Source organism: Gymnodraco acuticeps, unplaced genomic scaffold, assembly GCF_902827175.1.
Source record: "Gymnodraco acuticeps unplaced genomic scaffold, fGymAcu1.1, whole genome shotgun sequence".
Lineage (NCBI taxonomy): Eukaryota > Metazoa > Chordata > Actinopteri > Perciformes > Bathydraconidae > Gymnodraco > Gymnodraco acuticeps.
In genome coordinates, this window is record NW_022991947.1 from 123,579 (window position 1) to 151,011 (window position 27,433).

General features: G+C 43.3%; 1 protein-coding gene across 1 annotated transcript; it reads right to left on the reverse strand.

The window, feature by feature from the left end:
- Positions 1-846: 846 nt before the first annotated feature.
- pde6b (phosphodiesterase 6B, cGMP-specific, rod, beta) lies at positions 847-22,222 on the reverse strand. The gene is made up of 24 exons (XM_034200559.1): positions 22,169-22,222; positions 13,981-14,246; positions 13,493-13,804; positions 12,689-12,841; positions 8,865-8,954; positions 8,635-8,775; positions 6,544-6,618; positions 6,338-6,402; positions 6,170-6,236; positions 6,019-6,066; positions 5,740-5,889; positions 5,440-5,583; positions 5,242-5,307; positions 4,915-5,064; positions 4,725-4,832; positions 4,469-4,578; positions 3,414-3,501; positions 3,232-3,332; positions 3,001-3,108; positions 2,861-2,924; positions 2,697-2,771; positions 2,244-2,327; positions 1,964-2,108; positions 847-1,775 (listed from the first exon to the last, which is right to left on the reverse strand). The coding sequence occupies exons 2-24, from the start codon at positions 14,137-14,139 to the stop codon at positions 1,729-1,731; spliced, it is 2,550 nt and encodes an 849-aa protein (XP_034056450.1). The 5' UTR covers positions 14,140-14,246; positions 22,169-22,222; the 3' UTR covers positions 847-1,728.
- Positions 22,223-27,433: the final 5,211 nt, after the last annotated feature.

Genomic DNA, 27,433 nt, shown 5'->3' on the forward strand with positions numbered 1-27,433 from the left:
CCGTAATTTCATTTCCCCATTGTAGCGACCAGAGAGGGGGGGTATATCCAGTCTCTGATAGTGTTACGTTTTTATGAGAGTGCTCTCATACTTGTTTGAATCTGAAATTGTATATATTTATATAATTATATATATGTGTGTGTGTGTATATGTCCGCATCTGTAGCCTGTTATTGTCTCATTATACTGCACTGTGAATAAATTAAAAGTAAATATATAAGTCATCATGAACACAGTTCTGCCCATCAGACAGTGCTGCTGTGCCTCCGGTCATCATTAATGGACGTCTCTTTAAAATGACTGCTCACAGGAGAGGATTTCTAATTTCTCTAACCGCCTGCTGCTTCCACTCCTCTCTCCTCGGTTCCCCTCCCTGACTCCTCCGCTCGCATCTCCTGTGGGCGGGACAAAGACACGAGGATAGGAGTCGAGGAGGGGAATTAGAGAATTGAGAATCCTTCACAAAGTAAAGGTGTGTGTGTGTGTGTCCTTCAGTAGGAGATGAGCCTGTTTGTAATCCTGGCCAATTAGCAATCCCAGGATTGGGGTCAGGGACCAGTAGTAAAAAGTGCAGTGTGGACAGAAATGTTCCCTAAATACTCTTGCGTTGTGTTCTGTTAAAACCTTCTTACATACTCTACTTTACCTTGTTGCATAAACAGTGCATGTTATTACATTGTTAAAGGTCATTTAATTTTGCTGACCCTCAACATTAGGATAGTGATATTTCTATGATGTAATTCAAAAGTAATTTATTTTGGTTTCTAGGCAAGTTCCAGGAAAAAGTGAGAAAAGTAATTTACGGAAATAAATTCACAGTTATCTCGTAAAAATATATTTGCTTTATTTGTGTCATCAGTGTATATGTGAAGAGGCAAGCTTTACAATACTGACCAGCCAGTAATTCTACGTATATATGTTGTATGCGTATATCCACTGCATAAACTTGTATTTGATAAATGCACGCTAGTAAACGTAACTAAAAATATATATATTTTATTCATCTACATTTGGCTCTCTGCAATCAAGGTAAACAACACTAATTTGTAAATGGTAAGTGACTGGAAGGAGTGAACATGAAATGATCATTTTAAAATATATGTACAGTACAGTAGTTCAACTATATATCTATGTACTCATTTTCTAAAATGTGCATTCTGAACCCCTAAATGAATATCATATGTATGTACAATTTACAGTTTGTTTGAAAACAGCTCCAAACAAGATATACCATCTGCTGTGCCTTGGACTTTGCATTAAAGAATTGTATAATGTGTTACATATTATTGTACATGGGCATCATTTACAACACAGATTAACATACATCTTTTTTCAGTATTGCATAACTTCAAATAAACTCTGGAAAGAAATGTTTGTCCCACAGCAAACAAACAAGCATCCATAACCATATCTGCACCATCTGAACTAACAATAATCCTTAACATTTAAGGAAGCTGATACTATATGGGGATGAGTGGGTGATAACCTGAGATTCAAAAATCACCCTTGATCCATATCTTAGTCATGACTATTTCTGGGTTTTTTCCAAGAGTCTTCAATAAAAAAAATGTAAAGTGTTCCTTAAAGATAAACGTTGTTCCTTCTTTCGATTCAACCAGTTTGTCTGAAAAAATACTTCTACTATTTGCATTTACTCTAGTTTCCGTCTTTATTTCATGTTTTCCTGGTCAGTAAGACTGAAGTCAGCCATGAGAAGCTTTCCGACCTTTTAGCACATTGAGCAAGTCTTGGAGCCTTCACTGGGGTTTTGAGGAGCTGGTAGAAAAAGACATACAAAAGAAAATATTCAATATTTTTATAAATCAGCACATTGGTATAGGCTATCATCAACAGGTAATACAAAATGTTACACAATGGCACAAATATGAATACAATTGAAAACAAATCATTGCAAAGCTTCTAAAACATTTCACAGTTGTGCAATATCAAAACAATCACTGCACCTTTACTGGTCTCTTTAGCTGCCTTCTCGTCCTCTATGGCTTTGAGTGATGCCTCATACACCTCTTTTCTAGCATTCCACTCCTTCCTGTTATTCAGGATGCCGTCCAGCATGGGCTTGATTTGTGGGTGGAAGCGGTAAAACTCCTGAGAAGAAAGGGACAAATCACGCTTAAAAAAACAAATGCAAGGATAAGAAAAAGCACTAGGAGAAGGGGGTTATGATGAAAAAAAGGTTAACTGAACAGATGCAAATAATCAGACTGCAATACTAAACATTACCTTATAGACAAAAGTGCAGACAAAGTCAATGAAGCCACACTGCATCTTTGGAAGGTCTGCTGACTTGTTCCTGTCCATCATGGGCTGGTGGGAGGGACAGGCAGTGTTTGAGTCAAAAATATATCAATAACATAAAACAAATCTATAACTTCTTGTTACTAAACACACCTGCCTGACATCATCTCTTTCCTTCCTGGTTATTTTAAACATTCTTATGTTAAGTAGCCTAATAAGCACAAAGTCTGATACGGGAGAGTCATTTTAAATCAGTTTAATCAACATTTTTTATATGTGTCATTTATATTATAATTTATTTTAAATGTCTGTGTTTAGAACTTGTTATAAACCATAAGTAGCCTACACTCACTGATACTAACATATGCTTTCTCATATGCACATTTTCAACAAAGATGAAAATCATGACATATTTACGAAAACTATTTGTAAACTCACAATAGGTTGCTGCTCAAGGACTGTCCTCTCCAAGTCACCCTGCTCCCAAAACTCTGCTGCTACAGACAAGGCAACCTGAAAGAGACACACAAAAATAACACATTCACAAAAAACAAAAAATACTCAGCTAGACACTGATTTATGACATATTTTCTTCTTCTCACCCTGCTCTGTACCTCCCAAGGCTTGGCGATGGCTGACAAGTCACATGCGGTCATCATCATTGCCCTGAAAAAAAGATTTTTTAGAGGATCAGATATTTTTTAAAGGAACAAAGAACAACTTACATGCTCGTTGCACTCACATGACAATTTCTTTTCTGGTTGTTTCAAGGGACATGAAGTCGACCCACTTCTTTTCATCCTCGTATGTGTGGGAAAGATCCACAATCTTCTGAAACATTGTTCTTTTCCTGGCAAAGTAGGAGGAGAGGAGTCATTTTACCATTAATCATCATGTGTTTTTATGGTTTAAAAAAACAAGAAAGAGCGAGGTAATAATAAAGTAAAGTGAGACTATAAGAGATTCTGCTTACTTGAAATAAAGAGCCAGGTCAGTGGCAATGATGGCGATGTCTGTTAGATGAATCACATGCTCAACCTGGCGCCTGTTAAGGTTCTGGTAGATATTCAGTGACTGTGGATAGGATGAGACGGATGGGCGTCAGTTATAGACATTTCAATGATGTTCCAGTCTACTTCACCTCTCCTTTCTTACCTCGTCAGCCAAGAGAAACTTTCCCATCTCTAGATGGTGTCGTTCCAGGATGGAGGAGCCATGGAGTTTAGCCATAGGGTTGCCAGATCTGTTGGCATAGATAAATTCAAGATTAACAACAATATCATCAGTTTTAAAGGTGGGGTAGGTAATTTTGGAGAAACCAGCTCGAGTGCGCTAGAATTTGAAAATACACAACCGGAAAAAATCTGCCACTTCCTTACAAAGCCCCTCCTCCAACACACACGAACGCGCACATGACCAATGAGGGCACGAGATAAGTTTGTGCACAGATGGAAGGCTGACAGGCAGGTAGGCCATCCAGTTACTTTAGCCGGGCCGGCTCAGATGATTGGTCGTGCTTTTTACAGTGTTACGGCTTCCACAGATGACATTTTTTAATGATTTTTTTGGCATATCACTTAAAATATTCATAACTATCGGGATGTTAAGAGCATTCCATGGAATATAACAAAAAGTGTATCTCGAGCCGGTTTCTCAAACATTTACATATCAAAGGACTTTATGGGCCTTTTACAAACATTTTTCCCGAACTCTCAATGTTCTAATATACTTTTTATTTTCTTCTTTGTTCTATTAAAATTGTTTTATATTCAAATGTAGATTTTTCAAAATATGATAAAGTGTGTTTACTGTCAGCAAACCATGATATTAAGCAGTATTATGGGACTGAGACACATCAGTGTTACTATTGAACCTCTCTGATTATCTCTATTAGCAAAGTGTATTTATTTGTGTGTAAGAGAATAAGATAGACTTTTAATCCCTCGTGGGGAAATTGTTTCTCTGCATTTGACCCATCCTAGTGTTAGGAGCAGTGTGCTGCCATTTTGAACGGCGCCCGGGGAGCAGTGTGGGGAACGGTGCCTTACTCAGGGACACCTCGGTAGCACTTGGTCTTGCCGGGACTTGAACTGGTGACCTTCCAGTTGCCAAGCCAAGTCCCTATCGACTTCGCCACCACCGCCCAGATTAGAGAGTGTAGATTGTATTATTTTTCCACTAAGAAATGTAAAAAAATCAACAGCACTTACTTGACTTGGTACAAGTTGTTGGTCCCTCTGTGATCAAGATCATGGAGGAAGCCTGCCGTTATCATGGCCATCACCTCCAAGTCAGTGTAGTACCGCTTTAGCAATCCCGTCTGAACACACACAGAGAGGTCATAACAAAGAAAATCATAACATTTTGTAGATAGTTCACCTTATTTAGGCTTCCAGGCTTTAAAATTAACATAATAGTGCTTGCCGACATTTAAATACAGAAGAAAATTATATTAAAAAGCGCTACCGTTAAGAGTGTAAACATGGTCTGGCCCACATTGAAGCCGTGACGCCAGTTGTGGTAGGTGATTTTTCTGTAGCCTTTACTGAGCGAGTACATGAACCGAACCAGCGCCTGACGGAAGAGAACTGATGAGTCAAATGGTCTTTGTTTTTTATAATCAAGTTAAATAATATTATCTGTGTGCCAAAACCACCTCTTGAGGGACCTGGAACTTCTTGACAACCCCGACCTCATAGTACATCTGCACCCCGCACTTCACCAGCTCCATCTCTGTGCAGTTAAAATCCGAAAAGTGGAACTCGTAGATCTCAAACTTTTTTATGAGAGGAGGTAGGTCTTTTTTCTAAAAGGGAAATTAACATAACAAAGCAGAGTAAGATGAAACTGTGTACACAGCACATTCATAGCAGAATGTGAAGATAGTTATGCTTAAATATAGGAAAGGGACAATTTGGCTACTCTCCTAAAGATTAGGTTCTACTTAGGCACATTGTTAGACACTCAATTACAGACAAGTTACCAGGATATCCAGGAGCTCCTCCTCTTCACAGTCTCTGGGTTCACGGCCGTACACTTCTCTGGTGTTCTGAGATATATTAGAAAAAAAATGAAGGTTGTACTGCAAGTATGAATTGACTGAATAGCAAGCCCAACTACATAGGTAGTTATAGGATATCATAGTGAAAAGCAAATGTGGAAAACAGTAAAAAGAACTGACCAGGACATCCTGAATCTCATCATCCCGGCATTTGATGTGGTAGAGCACCATGTCTTGAGCAATGTCTTTCCTATTCTCCAGCTTGTTCATCTTGTCGTAAGTGTCCGGGTTTAAAACAGACCAGCCCAGGAACTGGGTCAAAGCCTGAGAAAATAGGGTTCGGGAAATGAGCAGAATGCACTGTGTAACTCACAGAGATTCATTGCTACACTTTTATTATCATTCCAAGAAGAGCTGTACTACAGTTTCTGATTTCACAGCATAGTGAGTGACTATATAATGCATGCAGTGTTAATATACCTCCATGAGCTGTTCATCCTGATCATCAAAAGGTTTTCCGTCTTTTCTGTTGTAAAAAGTGGCCACACCAACTATCTCTTCTTTTTTGTTGACGATCGGCAGCGAGAGGACATTTTTTATGGTCCAACCACTGCTGTCGAGTGGCTCAGTCTGAAATAATGCATCGACAAGCAAAAGCATGTGATACCCGATGAAAATCTCTAAACATACCTGACTGTTTTATTGCAAAGCCATCTTTTTTTACCTTCTAGCTAAACTTAGCTGTCTTAAGTCTCTTACTTGAAACTTGAACATCTCGTCAGCAGCTGTATTCATAATGTTACAAATCTGAAAAACAGAAATAAAACATATTGATCGAGGTGGAAGATGTGTGAATACATTCATTAGTTTTTACCTGATTTACTGGTTGTAGTAATGTAAAGAAACTCACAAAACCGCTCTCAGCAACATAAGTAGGCAGGCCGCTAATCAAGGCCCAATGATCTGGAGTCGGATTTCTGTGTGGCAGTAAGGCAAGAGGAAAGGTAAGCACATCTAACACAGATTTTAAAAAAACAATAATAATCAGACTAAAGGAAACAGTCAAATGATGACTTACGGTATTACTTTGATGTCTTCTTTTCCGTGTAGTATATAGTCAATGACTTTGTAGAAAATGATCTCCTGGAGGAAAAAATAAAACACAGACGTTATGTTTAAATGGAAAAAAAGACCAAGCAATGTATCTAATATTTTCACTGCCAAGCGAAGTTATACAATGGATTAGTGATGATAATGTAAGTCAAATTAGATAAAACATTGTACCCTGCCATCAGGAGTGACAGGACCAGAGTACGGGGCCTGCTCTCCCATCAACACAGGCCAGATATCAAAGAACTCCTGGAAGGAAACAGACATGAAATTGCAGAGAAAAATCAGCACCTCAGGTAGGGCTGTGCAATTAATCGTATTTTAATCGCGATTACGATTATGGTTTGCGACGATTAGGAAAACAGCATAATTGACAAAATACGATTATTTAGCTGGGTGCGCTTTCGCCCCTCCCTAAAAGCCCACTCGGCCACGTGGGAGTGACATGTGTTGTGAGTGTTCAGCGCAAGCGAAGATGTCAGAACAAGAGCAGCAACTAGTTAAAAAGAAGGGTCGCGGGGAGATTCCCAGTCGATCGCGAGATGTGTCTAAAAATAGAACAACAATATTCTGTTTTATCGTTAATGTCCTGTAACATAATGTTCCCGTGCCAGAATAATGCACTTGAACGCATCAAAGCTTTGTGATTGGCCGGCCTCACCCCATGTGTCTGGGCGTGGCTGGTGAGCAGTGCACTAGTTCGCTGACGTTGTCCGTGTCAACAGCATGGATGGTCAACAGGAGTGACAGTCCGCACACACACAAGACCGCAATTATGGCAGAAGCAAAAAAGCCCAAAATATATAATTTGCACTCCAAGTGGGAGGATCATTATTTTTGTATCTATTCCAATTCAAAGTCCATCTGTCTCATCTGCAATGCGAGCGTGGCTTTATCGAAGAAGGGTAATTTAGGAGCGGCATTTCAAAACAGTGCACAAACGCTACGAGACGGAATTCCCTCCTAATTCTGCCCTACGCTCCAAAAGGGGAGGGGCCTGAGAGCACAGCTAAATGCACAGCAGTCCATTTTCACCAGGCCCAACAACAAGAGCAAGGCTGCTACCAGAGCATCTTATCGTGTCAGTCACGTTCTTGAGAAACACATGAAGTCTTTCGAAGACGGCGAAGTTATGAAAGAAGCTTTCCTGGAGGCTGCGACGCGCTTTTGTGGGACAGTAAAAATAACAGCAGCATTTCAACAGGTTTTTGATATAATAAAAACTCAATTTAGATACCGTTATTAATCAGCTGTAAGTTTTAGTTTGTTTGAATTTATTCATGATAATTATTGTACAAAATGGTATAAGAATGCAAACATTAAGATCTGTTCTGTTTAAATTGATTATAGTCTATCAGTTCAGAAACTAGTGTTGCTTGCATCCTATTTTAAAAGGCATTTATTTTTATACTCTAATAAAATGCAACAAAAAATGGGTTTGATTCTATTAATGTTGTCTTTTTTATTGCACTGTTGCTGCAGCAGATTACTGTGTAGCTTCAGATCTGAGTTGTTTTATTAGTAAGCCTAATTTATACTTTTGTAGCAACACTATTTTTATATAATGGCAAAGAAAGGGTTCTTCAGAGTCTTTTCTTTTTTTCCTGTGTCATGTGGCAGCACTGCCACAAGTTCCTCTTCAGAGAGGGTCTTCAGTACAGGTGGCAATATTGTCACCTGCCTGCGCTCATCTCTGAAACCAGACCATGTAAACAGGCTGGTATTTCTTGCAAAAAATCTTTAAGAGATGACACGAGCAGCCCTACCAGCATTTGCCATGGTGGCCTAAACATTTTTATTTGGTCTTAAATTGTAGTTCAACATTTATTTCCTGTTACTTCTGGACCATGACGGTGGGCCAGCCTTCAACGTTTAACTGAGTGGAATATGTTGAATATGTTTTACCAAAATGTTGGCTATATGTTAAGGAGTTTTCAGTAGGTTGTGACAGTGCACTGCAACATGTTTGATTTCATTTATTTTGGTCTAATTTATTTTTATTTATCATATTAATATATGTTTAGTATGGTTTTGGAAGTGCGCTCCAACACATTTATTGATCTTGTTTATTGGTAAAATATTATTTGTTTTAAAGTTCAATAAATGGTCAATGAATAATCGTCAAAATAATCGTGATATCAATTATTGACCAAATAATCGTGATTATGATTTTTGCCATAATCGCACAGCCCTAACCTCAGGGTAACAAAGGCAAGAACACAAATCATGGGATATATCAGGAAGGGGCACAGAAATTCCCTGTACCTTCTCCTTCGTCATGTCTAGTAAACCGACAGAGTAGCGGTCGCAGTTGAGGTAGGCTCGGACTGTGTACAAGGCCTTGTGAAACTGTCGCTCAATGTCTGTCAGCTCTTCAAACACCTTGTTGGCAGACCACAGCAGCAGCTGGGGAGTACAGCACATATACAGCAGTCATGAAAAGCATTCGGTAATGCAGTTTTTACTGTTTTTTAGTAGAATGAAAATCCACTCACCTGTCCTTTACGAGTCTCACAGTTGTGGAGGTAACTGAGGTGGTAGATCTTCAAGTTCAAAGTTGCAATTTTCAGAAACTTTGAAAAAAGCTTAACGGACAATCAAGAGAAAGAAAAGCGATATAAAACCATTATAAAGACACACAAAAACACAATTTAACATTAACATTATACATATTCAAGCAATAAACAACTTAACGGGGACCTATCATGCAAAATGCACTTTTGTACGTCTTTTATACATGAATATGTGTCCCCGGTGTGTCAGGGAACTCACCAAGTGTCAGAAAACACAACCCTCTCTATTTTCCTCCATACCCAAATCTCTAAAAAAGGGGCTGCAACGGATCTGATACAGACTGATCCAGATTTGAACACTGTCCTGACGTCAGGACGGTGGTGCTACGGCTATTGGTCAATTCTCCACCTATCAGGGGAATGAGAGGTTGGGCCACGGCCGGCCATTGCTGCTCAAAAGCGCTGGAGACGCTGTAGTACATATGCCAGGCCTATAAGTGGCGCTGTAGTCTGCCACAAAAGCAGCGAAGAAGACTTCCCTTGCATGGTTGCCCTTCTATTTATTCTCCGCTGTGGCTCTTTTTCTCCTTCCCCGAGGCAAGCGTTTGCGCCTCCTGCTTTAAAACAAATGAATAATGACTCTATATAATCATATGTAAGGGATAATGATAACACCTTCATGCCGATCTAGATCCCTCCGCTTCGCGTTGGGCTCCTGATCAGCCTGTCGGTGTTCTTTTCCCCATAATGACCGCGTCGCTGCACATTATTCCGCTTATTAGATGGCCACATTCTCAACAAAGTAACAATATGACTCCCAATATTAATTGAAATGCTTTTATGGATTTAGAAAATGATTTGATTGATTTAAAAAATAGTTGTATGTATTGATTTAAATTGACATGCATCCGCTAAGAAAAATAGCCCGTTGTTACTGTTTGAACTAACGTAGCAACGGCAGGAACTGCTTCGATAGCGTTTTTGAGGAGCTTTTTGATTACAGATTTGAAAACATCGTTGCTTGCTTTAAAAGTAGCACAATTCATTATGTCAAACCTTGGAAAGTATCTAGATATCCCTGCCCTAATGCCAAAGTAACTGCCAACTCCCCTCTCCTGCAGGGGGGCGTGGTCAGTTGCAGCTCACAGAATCAGCCCCCTGCAAAAACAGGGCTGGAAAGAGCAAATAGAGCTAAATGAGGCATGGCTAAAATGCAGGATCTGTTTGGTATTTAGAAAAAAAAACTATATTTATATACTTTATATAGGTATGGCCCTACAATATATGTTTCAAATATAGCATGATAGGTCCACTTTAAAATGTCCCACCTGTCTAGATCTCTAATACTCTCTATAACTAATAGACTGACTAGATCGTAAGTAAAGTAAATAAGTAAATATATGTAAAGTTTTAAACTAACATTGCGCTACTGTAAAGCTACACTGAAAAAAAATATAAATGCAACACTTTTGTTTTTGCTCCCATTTTTCATGAGATGAACTCAAAGATCTAAAACATTTTCTATATACACAAAATAACCATTTCTCTCAAATATTGTTCACAAATCTGAAAAAATCTGTGATAGTGAGCACTTCTCCTTTGCCGAGATAATCCATCCCAACTCACAGGTGTGGCATATCAAGATGCTGATTAGACAGCATGATTATTGCACAGGTGTGCCTTAGGCTGGCCACAATAAAAGGCCACTCTAAAATGTTCAGTTTTATCACACAGCACAATGCCACAGATGTCACAAGTTTTGAGGGAGCGTGCAATTGGCATGCTGACAGCAGGAATGTCCACCAGAGCTGTTGCCCGTGAATTGAATGTTCATTTCTCTACCATAAGCCGTCTCCAAAGGCGTTTCAGAGAATTTGGCAGTACATCCAACCGGCCTCACAACCGCAGACCACGTGTAACCACACCAGCCCAGGACCTCCACATCCAGCATGTTCACCTCCAAGATCGTCTGAGACCAGCCACTCGGACAGCTGCTGCAACAATAGGTTTGCATAACCAAAGAATTTCTGCACAAACTGTCAGAAACCGTCTCAGGGAAGCTCATCTGCATGCTCATCGTCCTCATCGGGGTCTCGACCTGACTCCGGTTCGTTGTCGTAACCGACTTGAGTGGGCAAATGCTCACATTCGATGGCGTCTGGCACGTTGGAGAGGTGTTCTCTTCACGGATGAATCCCGGTTTTCACTGTTCAGGGCAGATGGCAGACAGCGTGTGTGGCGTTGTGTGGGTGAGCGGTTTTCTGATGTCAATGTTGTGAATCGAGTGGCCCATGGTGGTGGTGGGGTTATGGTATGGGCAGGCGTATGTTATGGACGACGAACACATGTGCATTTTATTGATGGCATTGTGAATGCACAGAGATACCGTGACGAGATCCTGAGGCCCATTGTTGTGCCATTCATCCACGACCATCACCTCATGTTGCAGCATGATAATGCACGGCCCCATGTTGAAAGGATCTGTACACAATTCCTGGAGGCTGAAAACATCCCAGTTCTTGCATGGCCAGCATACTCACCGGACATGTCACCCATTGAGCATGTTTGGGATGCTCTGGATCGGCGTATACGACAGCGTGTTCCAGTTCCTGCCAATATCCAGCAACTTCGCACAGCCATTGAAGAGGAGTGGACCAACATTCCACAGGCCACAATCAACAACCTGATGAACTCTATGCGAAGGAGATGTGTTGCACTGCGTGAGGCAAATGGTGGTCACACCAGATACTGACTGGTTTTCGGACCCACCCAGACCCCCCCCAATAAAGCAAAACTGCACGTTTCAGAGTGGCCTTTTATTGTGGCCAGCCTAAATGGTAAATGGTAAATGGACTGTACTTATATAGCGCTTTATCCAGTCTTTAAGACCCCTCAAAGCGCTTTACATACTACATGTCGTTCACCCATTCACACCCATTCATACAGAGCAGTGTATGTTACTCTAGGACCTAATATGCATACAAATTCACACACCGTTGGCCATGCCATCGGGAGCAACTCAGGGTTAAGTACCTTGCCCAAGGATACATCGACATGTTGACTGCATGGGCTGGGATCGAACCCACGACCTTCTGGTTGAAAGACGACACCTGTGCAATAATCATGCTGTCTAATCAGCATCTTGATATGCCACACCTGTGAGGTGGGATGGATTATCTCGGCAAAGGAGAAGTGCTCACTATCACAGATTTTTTCAGATTTGTGAACAATATTTGAGAGAAATGGTTATTTTGTGTATAGAAAATGTTTTAGATCTTTGAGTTCATCTCATGAAAAATGGGAGCAAAAACAAAAGTGTTGCATTTATATTTTTGTTCAGTGTACATTACTCAAAGCCTTATGTCAAAACTGAGGCACATAAAATGTGTGACTTAGTGTTTTTTTTCTTATGTGCAACAAGCCAAAAAAGTAAGAGTGATCTTGAAAAATTTAGATTTTCAAAAACGAAATGTATTTTTCATGTTCATTAAAAAGTCATGTTTTATTTAATGGTTTAAAAGGAAATCAAGATATTCAGGCAGATAGAAACCCTAGCAAATACATATATAAATACATTAACCGCTTTTTGAGCTTTTCCTTCTGAAGAACGTGCTATGGAAATATTGTAGTAAATATCTTGATTTCTGCTGCAGCTATTATATGCGACCAACCTGTTATTGTTGTGCTTATTTTGTTGTGTAATGTTAAGAACAGTAATTTGCCTGCTGTATATCTTAATATCTATATTGACAAGGCCTCTGTACATCACACTGATCTGCTTTAAGGTTATATTTGCTTTTGCTCACATCTTCATCCTCAGCAGTGAAGTGTGGTCCAGTGGTCTTGTTTAGAACCATGATCACAGCCACCAAGTCTTTGCCGTTGAGGATGGGCGAAGCCAGAATGGTCTGGGTCTTATATTCTGTGAGGTCGTCGACAAATGAGCTGAAGTGGGGGCTCTAAAAGACAGAAAATACATGTGTTAAGTTTACTGTTTAGAACAATACTAACAGGACTTAGAAGTGTCTAGTTCTTTAAATGCCACATGTTAGGTAGGTCTTACCATTTTGACCGAAACCAGGATAATTATTGTGCAGTTCCCTATATGGAACATTTATTTAATGAGTGCCAGTGCTAGATTTTTTTTTTATTATGAAACTGACGTTCAATTTTAAATGGGCATACTATATGTTCAGTCTGTATGATGTAAAGTAAAGTTGTTTTGATATGTTTCCTGCTGACTAAATGTCAGAGGTGTGTAATCCACAGCTAGAGCTGAGGCTGTTGGGATCTGGAAATAACTGGATCATGTCTGACAAGGGGATTTACAATCTCACTTCAACAAGTATAAATACTTGTACATTGATATTCATTAATTGATGTCCCTCTTACAAGGCACAGTGACTTTAATAAATAGGCATGCTTGCTACAAGATTAATATGTTATTGTAATGAAGAAAAACATTTATTTATTAGACAAAACCACAACATGTGGGAATTAACAATTGAAGGCTGTGGCCTCATCTGGTGGTTGTTTCATGAATAACACTGTGACAGACTCTTTTCCAAGTTTAGGAATTCTGTTAAACGTTGCATTTTTATCCTACTAACCTCTGTGACATCTTTCACATTAACAGTCTTCTTGGTCAGGGCCACATGTCCGATTATTCCCATGTCCATCGGATAGAAGATCTCAGAGTCCGGTGGCACCACACAGTCATCAAACTGTGCCTCTGTGCTGACATTGAACAGCCTTGTGGCCAGCTCCCCGATGCCGTTCCTCTGCCGGTACATGAACAAGCTGCAGCGGTCGGCGTGGATGAGTGCAGTGACTCTCTTCAGGATCTTGAACACAACCTTTTCCACGTTGATGTTCTCCTGCATGTCTTTGATCAGGTCATACATGATTTTGCTTTCTTCAACCTTGAAACAAAGTGAAAAACTACAATTGTTAGAATTTGGTTTCACTGGAGAAAATTAGGAACTTCGTAATACATACAAAATGTTTGTCAGAGGTTATATTGTATGAAAGTATATGTATGTGTGGTAACTGTGACACAACCTCTCCTAAATAAACAACTTGTAATAATTAAATGTACCTGAGCGAGCTCCTGGAACTGGCTGAAGTCAATCTGTGTGTCTGGGAGTCCTGACACCTTCGACATGGAGGCAGGGCTCATCTTCTTAGCAAAGTACTGTTTAGCAAATGAAGGGTTTTCCTTCAGGAAGTTTTCCACGTCTTCCTTCTGTGCACACATTGTTCTTCCTTCCTTCTCTCCTTCCAAATGTTCCTGTCTTCTCCCTCTTCAGAGTGACGGAGCTCCCGCTCGGTCCAACACTTCCCTGAGCGAGCTACTTCCAACTTCTCTGAACAGAAGCACAAGAAAAGAGAATAAGCAAAACAAAGCACTTCAATTCTGGTTTATCCAGATAATACCCTAAAGAAAACCAAATCTTACCCAGGTATTACACACAAAGGGGGGAAACAGAAGTGGACATATCCAAATGCAAGTATAATCCTCTCTGTTAGTGGGATGAGGGAACTGAGTGAGGGAGATCCCTAAGGAGAAGGCGGAGGGCTGAATCCAAACAATCCATCTGTCATCAGCAGATAGTGCTGAAGGTTAGCAGGGATCTGCCTCTGCTAAACTCATCAGCTGATCTTCTAGAAACGGATATGTGGGCCAAATTATCCTGCCTCCGGAGTGCATTCAATACCTTTTTAACATCCCTATTAGATCAAATAAATCAGCAACAAATTCCCTCTCCTAATTTTTGACTGCATTCTTGAGAGTATAATTTGGGTTGAATACAATTCCTTTACACATAATTAACCATTACAACAATCAGAGGTAACAATACAAGTAATCAGCAAACATAAAACATACAACAAAATGAAGTTGGAAAAAGGTAGAAAAGCAAAACAAAGAATAGTCCTTCAAACAAAAGCATGAAACTTAAATGTTTGTGCATATAATAAATCTTAGTGCTTTGTGCTTTGGGAAATGTAGCAACGTCTGTATTTCTGACATTTGCTAATAAATGAATGATAAATTATACATTTATGAGTACTTTTAGTATATCCAATATCTTGTTTGTGGTGTCTGTAGTATACTGTATGTGTCTCTCTCTCACACACATGCTGGTCTACCTATACACACTCTTTAAGTCCTTATTAAACAAGGCCTCCTCTGGCATAAGCCCTATTTAGTTAGGCCAATAGCTGATTATCTCAGTACCCCAACTCTCTCCCTTTCTCCATGTGCAATCTTTAATGCAGCCTACCTGCACAGCCTCTTTAATACGATACGATACAATACGATATTACTTTATTGTCAGATCAAGTCTGAAATTTGACTTGCGTCACAGCAGCTCCATTAAGTTTTTCCACATCAATGATTGTCATTACCATGTTTAGGAGATTCATGGTAAATAGTTTCCTGAGAAGGATGATAGAGTAAAGCCAGCTAGAAACTAGGCTGAAGGCACTAATGTAACATTATTGAGATTGTAGTGTCAGCATCAAACACAAACAAATTGACAGTGTGTTGTGCTTCTGTGATAGATGTAATCCTTCATTTAGGGAGGGAGAACCAGTCTATAATAAGATTCCATAAACACCAGATAATCTGCTTCCAATATAATAGACGGTAGCAACGTGTGTCTACTGTACACACGTTGTACGTAGTCCCAAACGATAGCTGAGGATTCTGGGTAGTGTCTTCTGCCATCCTAAACTCCGAAAAAATATTTGTTTGTAATATTGGCCTACAATAAAGGGGACATGATCAAATAGGAATATAATTATCTTTTAAATAATGTTAACTAAAGGGAACAATCTATTTGACACATGCTGAAGCTCTGGCCTTCCTTAAAAACGAACTAATGTAATAAAATTCACAGTTTTATTCAGGCGCGGTTCTAGGGGGGGGGGGGCAGGGGAGGCTAGTTCCCCCCTAACACTGACTTTGGACCCCCCTGTGGCCCCCCTAAAGAAGAAAAAAAAAGAGAAAAATAAGTTTATGATTAAACGATTTCTTGGCTGACGGAATAGGTGGAAGTAACGATATTTGTCATTCTAGTCGGACCCATTAGAGCAGGGGTCTCCAACACGTCGATCACGAGCTACCGGTATCTCGCAAGCCCTCAATAGCCCCCACTTTACAAATATGTTTTTGTTTTCTTAACGCAAGCCGTCATCGCCACGGAGGAGCACACAGCCTCTGTGAGCGAGCGAGACAGAAAGAGAGAGAGAGCTAGAGAGATCATACCTGTATCAATGTAATGTGTTGTAAAAAATAAAGAAATCATTCCAATGTGTACTATAGGACAGTAAAAAAAAAAAACAGTTTGAAAGGGGAGTGATTAGTGAAATATGCATAAATAAAAAGAAAGAATACTAATGGTAACATAAGATAAGAATAAACTAGTTTAAATTATTTGTTATTGGTTGTGATCATATTCTAAAGATGTTTTGATTATTGAAAAGTATACAGCTCTCTTTCATATGAGTGTTGAGAGCTGTAACCATAAATTCATTTTGTGCTCAAAGTGCACCAGATTGATGCATTTAACTTCATGCATGCCCCCGGACCCCCCTAGAGAAGGTTAGGTCCACCCCCAAATAAAGCAGGTTCAAATAATTAAATTGCATACATTTTCTTTTAGTAAACACTGAAAACGGGTCCCACAGACCCAAACAGCACACAAAGGTAAGTATATAATAATGTGTAATGAAACAAATACCAATAACTGTATTGCATTGTTTTCTTAGGTGTATGCACAGTTACTTCATACTGTTTTTGTCTTTTTCGTCCTGCATTTATTGTGCCCCCCTCAGGCCCAGCCTGGCCCAGCCTGGCCCCCCCAGTCAAATTGGTCTAGAACTGCCACTGGTTGTATTACACACAATGCACTGTTTTTTGAGAACAAAAATTCGTAACTAATGCCTACAATCTCTTACCACAAGGACCACAATGAGATTTGTAGATGTGTGATGTTATATTGATTTATATGCTTGATTATTGCATTTACACAGAATACTAAAACACTTATAAAATTAAATCAGCACCCTCTAGCTATTTTTCATTTTCCTAATGTTTCACTCATCAATAACTTGCTGTCTCTTGCTGATCTACTACAGTATAATATATTGACAGATGGAACAATAACGTTGAATTGTATTTGTTTCATTAAACATACCAAACATAAGGCCAAATCTAACTTGAAATAAGTGTTTTACGTCGCTTCTATTTAACCAATAAACGTAATACTAATAGTAAACACGTACTTGCTGCAATTCTGATATCCACCACAGGGTGGCAGCAGTCCCATATTGTTGAACCTGTACACATTGAAGCCCTCACATAGCCCTAGTCCATAAAAGAGGCTAGAACGTGACATTCAATATTATGCTTACATAAATTAACATGAGTTTGTAACTTACTACGAAGTAAGTGAGCAATGGTCAGTGCCTTTGACTTGAAAGATGTAAGCAATGAATGTGCATATCAACACTAAACAATGGATAAGGATATGTCTGAAGAATATATAAGTCAGATCTTCCTAATCATTTCAAGGCCCAAAAACGTACTTAGACAGTGGATGTTTGCACAGTCTCTGAATATGACAGGACTTAAATAGATGTAAATACAGTAGTCATGATGGTCAACAGATGGCTAATGGTTGTGAGCCAACCCGAGTTACCAGCCAATCAAATTCAGCTGATGATCATGACCTGATGCTTGGAGAATACTCTGTTGATGAAGCTACCCGTGGGGTGGGGTCACTAAAGATACAAATGTGTTCAAATACAAATCTATTTCAGGACATACAAGTATTAAAGTACTGAGCAGCCGAGTCAGTGAAAGAAAAAGATTGCCTGTCTGTATCCACACTGAGGTCACTGTTTACTACTAGTGCAGGGTGAGGCTGCACTTGTTACCTTAATATTTTGTGTTTTATGTACAACACTATTAGATTAAAAATCTCTATTGCAAAGATTATAAAAGAAGAAAAAGGCGATGACCGATATGCTATTATATGATATTTGTCACAATTCTCATGTCATGTCACATTTCTATGTCTAGGTTTGGGTGTTTTTGCTGTTCTCTGTCATATTTTCCTCCTGGGTTATTATCTGGTCCTTTTCCCAGTGTTTTTCCTCCTGTCGTTAGTTTCCCTGGTGTGTCTAGTTATCTGATTGTGTTCACCTGTGGCCCGTGTGTTTCTCCTCCCCTGCCCGGCTGTTTCTCGTCTTGTGATTACCCCTCCCTGTATTTAGTCTTGTCTCTTCCTGTGTTCAGTGTTGGTGCTTCTTTTGTTTGTGACCTAGTTCACCGTAGAGTGTTTTGTCTGTCCAAGTATAATTAAGTCCTTGAAATAAAGGTGTTATCAAGTGCTATCTGCGTTTGGGTCCTACCTGCTTCACTCTGCGTATCAGAAAGCACCAACCAAGAAATGGGCCCAGCAGATCCGTTCGAGCTTGAGTTATTGAATTTTTCCTTTTTTTTGGCTAACTGCTCGGATCGATGGAAGAGAGCACCCGGAGTTCAGCAGCGAGAGGCTGTGTTATCAGAGGCGCGCCAGTTGGCTAGAGAGAAACCAGGTTTGGTGAAATTCTTACCTGTCTGGATTTCAAAGATCCTCCCGGTGTGTGATTCCCTGCCTGCTAGCCCCAGGCATGCTAGCTCCCAATTCCCCAACCTGGTACCATACGCCTCGGTGGGTTCCGTCTGAAGTCAACCCATGCTTCTGCCCCAGTTCCTGCTCCTGGCCAGGAGTCGTATTCTGGAACTCGTCTGGCTTATGGAGGTCGACGGAGTATTCAGGCGGCTGCTAAGAGAAGGAGTCGCAAGGCCAGGCTAGCAGCCCCAGCAGCCATGGCTCCATGCTCCAGTACCGGCCCACACAGCCATGGTTCCGTGCTCCAGTACCATCCCACACAGCCATGGATCCGTGTTCCGGTTCCGTGCCCAGCAGCCATGGTTCCGGCTACAGAACCGGCCCACACAGCCATGGTCCCGGCCCCAGCAGCCATGGTTCCAGCCCTGGTTCCGGCCCCAGCAGCCATGGTTCCAGCCCTGGTTCCGGCCCCAGCAGCCATGGTTCGGGCTCCAGTACAGGCCCCAGCAACCATGGTTTCGGCTACAGAACCGGCCCACACAGCCATGGTTCCAGCCCCAGTCCTGGCCCCAGCAGCCATGGTTCCGGTCCCAGCAGCCATGGTTCCGGCTTCAGTACCGGCCCCAGTAGCCATGGTCCCGACTCCAGTTTCGGCTCCAGGACTGGCTCTCCAGCCGACGCCAACTCCCCGAGTCCTGTCGGCGTACCGGCCAACGCCAGCTCCCCGAGGCCTGTCGGCGTACCGGCCGACTCCAGCACCTCGTCTCCTGCTGGCTCCCCAGCCGACGCCAGCTCCCCGAGTCTTGTCGGCGTACCGGCCGACTCCAGCACCTCGTCTCCTGCTGGCTCCCCAGCCGACGCCAGCTCCCCGAGTCTTGTCGGCGTACCGGCCGACTCCAGCACCTCGTCTCCTGCTGGCTCCCCAGCCGACGCCAGCTCCCCGAGTCTTGTCGGCGTACCGGCCGACTCCAGCACCTCGTCTCCTGCTGGCTCTCCAGCCGACGCCAGCTCCCCGTGTCCTGTCGGCGTACCGACCGACACAAGTTCCTTCTCAAGACCCTTCTCAAGACCCATCTCAAGTCCTCTCTGAAGTCCCCTCTCAAGTCCCCTCTCGACTTCCCTCTCAAGTTCCTTCTCAAGTCCCCTCTCAAGTCTCCTCTCCAGTTCCCTCTCAAGTCTCCTCTCGAGTCACCCCTCAAGTCCCCTCTAGAGTCTCCTCTCGAGTTCCCTCTCAAGTTCCTACCCGAGTCCCCTCTCGAGTCCCCACTCAAGACACTTCTCAAGTCCCCTTTCAAGACACTTCTCAGGTCCCATCTCGAGTCTCTTCTCAAGTTCCCTCTCAAGTCCCCTCTCAGGTCCCATCTCGAGTCCTCTCTCAAGTTCCTACCCGAGTCACCTCTCGAGTCTCCTCTCGAGTTCCCTCTCGAGTCTCCTCTCGAGTTCCCTCTCGAGTCCCCTCAAGTCTCCTCTCGAGTCCCCTCTCAAGTCCCCTCTCGAGTTCCCTCTCAAGTCTCTACCCAAGTCACCTCTCAAGTCTCCTCTCAAGTCTCCTCTCGAGTCTCCTCTCAAGTTCCCTCTCAAGTCTCCTCTCAGGTCCCCTCTCGAGTCCCCTCAAGTCTCCTCTCGAGTCCCCTCTCAAGTCCCCTCTCGAGTTCCCTCTCAAGTCCCCTCTCCAGTTCCCTCTCAAGTCACCGCTCGAGTTCCCTCTCGAGTCACCTCTCGAGTCACCTCTCGAGTTCCCTCTCAAGCCCTCTCTCGAGTTCCCTCTCAAGCCCTCTCTCGAGTTCCCTCTCAAGCCCTCTCTCGAGTCCCCTCTCAAGCCCTCTCTCGAGTCCCCTCTCGAGTTCCCTATCGAGTCTCCTCTCGAGTCCCCTCTCGAGTCTCCTCTCGAGTCCCCTCTCGAGTCCCCTCTCAAGTCCCCTCTCGAGTTCCCTCTCAGGTCCCCTCTTGAGTTCCCTCTCAAGTCACCGCTCGAGTTCCCTCTCGAGTCGCCTCTCGAGTCACCTCTCGAGTCACCTCTCGAGTTCCCTCTCAAGCCCTCTCTCGAGTTCCCTCTCAAGCCCTCTCTCGAGTCCCCTCTCAAGCCCTCTCTCGAGTCCCCTCTCGAGTTCCCTATCGAGTCTCCTCTCGAGTCCCCTCTCGAGTCCCCTCTCAAGTTCCCTCTCAAGTCCCCTCTCAAGTCTCCTCTCAAGTCTCCTCTCAAGTTCCCTCTCAAGTCTCCTCTCGAGTTCCCTCTCAGGTCCCCTCTCGAGTCTCTTCTCGAGTCCCCTCTCAAGTCTCCTCTTGAGTCTCTTCTCGAGTCCCCTCTCAAGTCTCCTCTCGAGTTCCCTCTCAGGTCCCCTCTCAAGTCACCTCTCGAGTTCCCTCTCAGGTCCCCTCTCAAGTCACCTCTCGAGTTCCCTCTCAAGTCACCGCTCGAGTTCCCTCTCGAGTATCCTCTCGAGTTCCCTCTCAAGTTCCCTATCGAGTCACCTCTCGAGTTCCCTCTCGAGTCACCTCTCGAGTTCCCTCTCGAGTCACCTCTCGAGTTCCCTCTCGAGTCTCCTCTCGAGTTCCCTCTCAAGCCCTCTCTCTCGAGTTCCCCATCGAGTCCCATCTCAAGTCACCTCTCGAGTCTCCGATCAAGTTCCCTCTCAAGATTCCGATCAAGTCACCTCTCAAGTCAACTCTCAAGTTTCCTCTCGAGTTCCCTCTCAAGCCCTCTCTCGAGTTCCCACTCAAGTCCCTACTCAAGTGTCGTTGGAGATTCCGCTGGGGGTCCTGCCAACTCTATGTCCTGTGCCGTTGGAGGCCCTGCCGACTACTCTCCTGCCGGGGGTCCTGCCAACCCTGTGTCCTGTCCCGTTGGAGGCCCCGCCGACTACTCTTCTGCCGGGGGTCCTGCCAACCCTGTGTCCTGGGCCGTTGGAGGTCCCACCGACTGTTCTCCTGCCGGGGGTCCTGCCGGCCCTGTGTCCTGTCCCGTTGGGGGTCCCGCCGACTACTCTTCTACCGGGGGTCCTGCCAACCCTATGTCCTGTGCCGTTGGAGGTCCCGCCGACTACTCTTCCGCTGGGGGTCCTGCCAACTCCATGTCCTGTGCCGTTGGAGGTTCCGCCGACTGCTCTCCTGCCGGGGGTCCTGCCGGCCCTGTGTCCTCTTCCGTGGGGAATCTTGCCGACACCTGTCCCACCGGCTCCTGCCCGGCCTCCGGAGCTGTCCGGACTTCTCTTATCTTTCTTTCTTACAGTGCAGACGCTTTTATGCTTGCTCCTGCCTCTGCTTACTTTTTATGCTGATTTTCCTATTCTTATTCTCTGAAAACTTCGAGCAGCGGCTCCTGGACATTAACTTATCACTGGGACAGTTCATCCTCGTAAATAGACATTTTTGCGACGACCTCAGTCTTACAGTAGCGTGGCCTAGCAACAGCTAATGCCTGGTAGGCTACTGCATGCTATTTAGCTTAAGCTAGTTGGTAGCAAAATGCCTCCGTTCTCTACAGATGACTTCCACAAACGTATACAGAAGATAGCTGTGTTGGAAATGAAAATGCAACGGTTGGAAGTTAACGTGGAAGTGAATGGACTATGTCATGGGAATGACACCACTTTACCAGTGTTGCAAAATAATGGAGAAGGGTATGCTAACTCACAGCACAGTTTTCTACAGGCTCGCACTTACCTGTTAGCATCTGGCATCTGTTAGCATCTAGCTCTCCTGCTTACAAACGTTTAGCCATCCCTGCTTATACAAGTAGTAGTTTTAGTTGTCTGTGAACTGTGGAGGCCTACTCCCACCTGTCGAGTGCGGCTGTACTGAGGTGTTTTTCGGAACACAGACGGAGCGGCTCCACCTGTTGCTGCATGCGATCTGCGATTTACGGAGGCCTGCTCGTCGCGAAGAGACGGAGCGGCTCCACCTGTTTGCTGCCTGCGATCTGCGATCTACGGAGGCCTGCTCCCACCTGTATAATACGGCTGTGCTGGAGAGGTTTTTACCCCGGAGTCGTCGCGGAGAGACGGAGTGGATCCACGCTTCGGGCTTGGCCTGCTTCCACCGGGCGTGTGCTGCTGTGCGGAGGAGGATATTACCACCGCTGGGGCCTGCTTTCCACCTGTCCTGGTTCTGCTGTTGCAGAGGCCTGCTTTCACCCCGGGGATACCACGGAGGGACCGGAGCACTTCCACGCTGCTGTTTTCGCCTGTCCTTTGCTGCTGTGCTGATTTGCTCCAGGAACATCGCGGATACTGTGTGCTGGTCTGGGGAAATGGCCCATATCGGGATTCTGCTGTGCCTGTTAACTGTTTTGGACTATGAGAAGATCTCTATTCATTCTGAGAAGACTACTGGATTCAGGTCTGTTCTGCCACCCGCAGTGGGCATCCCCTGCAAAGGTTCGGATGTGTTGCTCAAACAATTACCGGTTGCCTTGTCACAGTCAATCTGCTCGACAAAATATGTTTGTCTTTTTTATTTTCCTGCGATGATGGTTCTTCAGGACTGCTTCTTAAGCTCTAATCACACTCTCGCAGACTTTTCCGGTGTTTCTAAATTAGATGACAATGTATTTGTGTCGTTTAAGAAGAAAATATGCCTGTTTTTGTTGTTGTTATTACTGTCAGGAAATGTACAACCTAACCCTGGTCCACCCAGTAGTAGTAGTCAGATCGCTACTCCTGTTGATTTTAAAGATAGGTCTGGGTTGGGTTTCATCCACTTGAATGTGCGCAGTCTGTTAGGCAAACTAGATTTTGTCCGTATCTGGGCAAAATCGACTGACGCTGACGTCATGGTCTTATCAGAAACATGGCTAAACAAATCTATTTTGGCCTCTGACATTGCCTTAAATGGTATTAATGTGTATCGTACCGACCGGCCTAATAAAGGTGGTGGCGTTGCCATTTATGTTAAGAATAAGTTCAGTGTAACCACATTAGTTTCCAAATCGATCAGTAAGCAATTTGAATTTTTAGCCATAAATATAGAAGTGGCAAAGGGTCAACAGGTCATGGTAGTCTGTTGTTACAGACCCCCTCAGCTGCCAAAGACTCCTTGTCTTCACTAGCAAATCTTTTATCACAACTAGACTACAAGGAAATAGTGCTAATTGGATATTTTAACTGGGACTGGTTAACTGCAGTGTCAGAGGATTTTAAAAACCTTTGTATCTCTTTAAATGTTACTCAGATTGTTGACAGTCCTACTCGCCCAAATATTAAGTCCCCTAATAAATCCTCCCTAATTGATCTCATTTTAACAAATGTTCCCCATAAATATTCATCTGTGGGAGTATTTGCAAATGATCTGAGCGATCACTGTGTTGTAGCCACAATTAGGGACACTAAGGTCCAAAAGGTTAAACCTCGCATTATCATTAAGAGAGACAAAAAAACATTTTGTTGAGCAGGGTTTTGTGCATGATCTGTTTGATTTTGATTGGGGTAAAATCGATCTGTGTGCTGATGTGGAAACCGCATGGTCTTATTTGTATCTTGGTTTTATGGAGGTCATTGATAGACATGCACCCCTGCGTACATTTAGAGTAAAGGGACGAGACAATCCTTGGTTTTCTGCTGAGCTGTCTAGTCTCCTTCATGAGAGAAACAAGGCCTGGGCAAAGGCTAGGCAATCAGGCTCAGAGGTAGAGTGGCTGCGTTTTAGGCAGCTAAGGAATAGCTTCACTTCAAATGTCAAAAGTGCAAAGTCGAAGTACTACTTGTCAGTTACCACTGAAAACCTAAATAATCCTAGGAAATTTTGGAAAGCAATAAAATCGATATCCACCGGTGAGATCCGTAATGAGCTACCTCCTTGCCTTACCACAGCATCTGGCACTATATCGGACAGGGCCACTATGTTAAATTGCTTTAATGAGCATTTTGTGTCCTGCGGTTCTAAGTTTGATTCTGTGGCTAACTCTGCTTCTGTGAACACCCCAATCCGTGACTCTGAACAATGTGGTCTGGAAAACCCTTTCAGTTTTACTCCTTTTACTGTCAATGTTGTTCATGAAGCCTTATCTAAGCTAGATCCTAAGAAACCGGCTGGCCCGGACAACGTAGAACCTTTCTTTTTAAAGATAGCTGCAGATTTTATTGCTCTTCCTCTTACTACTCTTTTTAACCTCTCCCTCAGCACAAATGCAATTCCAAAAGTATGGAAGTCAGCTTATGTATTGCCTTTACTAAAAGGAGGGGAGGCAACTATTTTAAATAACTATAGGCCAATCTCTAAATTGTCAGTTCTGGCGAAGGTGCTGGAATGCCTAGTGAGTGAACAGGTAAAGGAGTTTTTATGTAAAAATGATATCCTGTCTAAACATCAGTCAGGCTTCAGAAAACAATATAGCACCATCACTGCCACAATGAAAGTGGTGAATGACATTACGAGTATTTTAGACAATAAGCAGAGTTGTGCAGCTCTATTTATTGACCTTTCCAAAGCGTTTGATACCGTCGATCATCGCATCTTAAAGCAGAGGCTACTCAGTATCGGCATATCCAGCCATGCAGTGGGTTGGTTTGTGAACTACCTCTCTGAAAGGTCCCAATGTGTTCACTTTGATGGGCTGTCTTCTGAGTGGTTAAACATTGCTAATGGTGTTCCTCAAGGTTCTGTTTTAGGTCCACTTTTATTCTCCATATATATCAACAGTTTAGGTGAAAATGTGGATGATGCTACTTTACATTTTTATGCTGATGATACCGTGATGTATTGTGCAGGTCCCTCCATTAAGGAGGCTGGTGTTAAATTACAGGCTGTTTTTTAACATTATTCAGACTCAGCTTGCTGAACTTAAGCTTATTTTAAATGTTGATAAAACTAAGGTAATGCTCTTTTCTAAAGCTAAAAAGACACCAGAGCCTGTTTTGGATATTGTTACTATGCAAGGACAAGTACTTGAAGTGGTTACCAGTTATAAATACCTAGGTATCTGGCTTGATGATTGTCTTACTTTTAAACTTCATGTTTTGAAGCAAGGAAAAGGCTAGTCACTGTGACCTTTTTACCTGTGCTGGACTATGGTGATTTGATCTATATGAATGCACCTGCCCATTGCCTGGAAAAGTTAGATGCCGCCTATCACAGTGCCCTGAGATTTGTTACTAACTATAAAGCACTTACTCATCACTGTACCCTGTATGCCAAGGCAGGTCTGCCTTCACTAACTGTACGGAGGCTCAGTCATTGGTACATGTTCATTTACAAAGCCATGTTGGGTAAACTACCTTTTTATATCTGCTCTCTGATCTCTCGACGAATTGAAAGTACATATTGCCTGAGATCTCATGATGTTGTTTTATTAAATGTGCCAAGTGCTAGGACTGTCTTAGGGAAGAAAGCTTTTAGTTGTGCAGCTCCACTAAATTGGAACAGTCTGCAAACATGTTTAAAACTGAGCACTTTGGTTCCCCTGCATCATTTTAAAACTCGGCTGGGTGACATGCTGTTTGATACTCATGGTACCTGTCACTGTAAATAGAGTTTGTAAACTGTACATTATGTTGTATGTCATCCTTATTGTTGTTCTGTTGTTTTTATGTTACATGTGTAACTAATGTCCTGCAGGTCACCCTTGAAAAAGAGATCTTTTGATCTCAAGGGGCTTCACCTGGTTAAATAAAGGCTACAAACAAACAAACAGCTAGTTAGCAGCTACAAGGATTCCAAGGAACAGGAGGGCTGTGTACCGGGTAATAAATCTACAAGTGGTAGTCCTCCCTGGAACTCTCTGGGTGCAAAGCCTAACGGCCCGTCCACACAGCGGCGTGCGTTGAAGCTTCCAATGCTTCTGCCCATTCACTTTGAATGGGGTGACGTCACTTTTAGCCGAACTGCATCGTGGGAAGCGACGCGGAGCGTTGCTGGCGTGGCTCGCTGCAAAAGTTGAGCAATGTTCAACTTTTGACGCCTCGGCAGAAGCGTCAGCCAATCTAATCATATGCCAGTACAAGCTCTAGCCAATCAAACCGCTGCTTGTGTGTCAGGGGCGGGAGATTCATGTGATTGGTTGTTGGTCGAGTGTCAGACACGCCCGCCGGCAAGCGTCGGTGCACGCCGCTGTGTGGACGGGGCCGTAAGATTAAATCATTTCCATGGGATTTGGGAGGACGGATAACAGGCAGAGCCCAGCGCTCTGAAATCTGTGATACGACCGGCTCGCCTGCATTGTTATCACCCAGGAAGAGCGCCTCTTCAACCGCAATTCATACTAGGAAACAGCAGTGGACAGCTGCTAAAGGGAGAATTACAAACAATCCTCCTAAACCACCAAGTTAGCCAATCCAGAACAGAACTGTCTCTACTGACCATTCTGTTCATTTTATTGACAATTTTAACTTTTTCTGGGACCGCAGACATCTTTTCAAGGCAAATGGAGTTTGCCTGAACAAGTCAGGAGTGAAATTGTTTATCTCTAACATATTCAACTGCCTGCATTATCAATCTGTTCCCTCTGCCAAGGACAAGCGGCAAGAGGAATCAAAACAGGAGAAAGACACAACACATTGCGCAGAAAACCCTGAAGAATTATCACTGCACCCGCCTGAGGAATGTTCTGATTATGGGAGACACATGAAGGAGATACAGAGGGTTGGCACCGATTCCTTCCTGGAGTTCAAAGACCAAACTAAGGCGATACGCAGGGCTGGCACCATGTCCTTTACCCCCCGCTCCTCAACGACGCCCACCAAAATCACCGCAGAGACGCGCACCATCTCCCCCGTCTTCATCACCGTGCCTACGTCAACCACCTCCCCCCCTGGCAGCATGTCCCCTACCCCGCACCATCTCCCACGTCTCCATCACCGTGCCTGCTTCGGCCGCCTCCCCTCCCTTCGAGAGGGCATCTGCAGTCTCCGAAGCCTGATAAGGATGTGTGTGTACTAAACGCTGCAAACTGATATTTGCTGGGTCCAGGCTCAAGGGCGTATGGCACTCTCAACT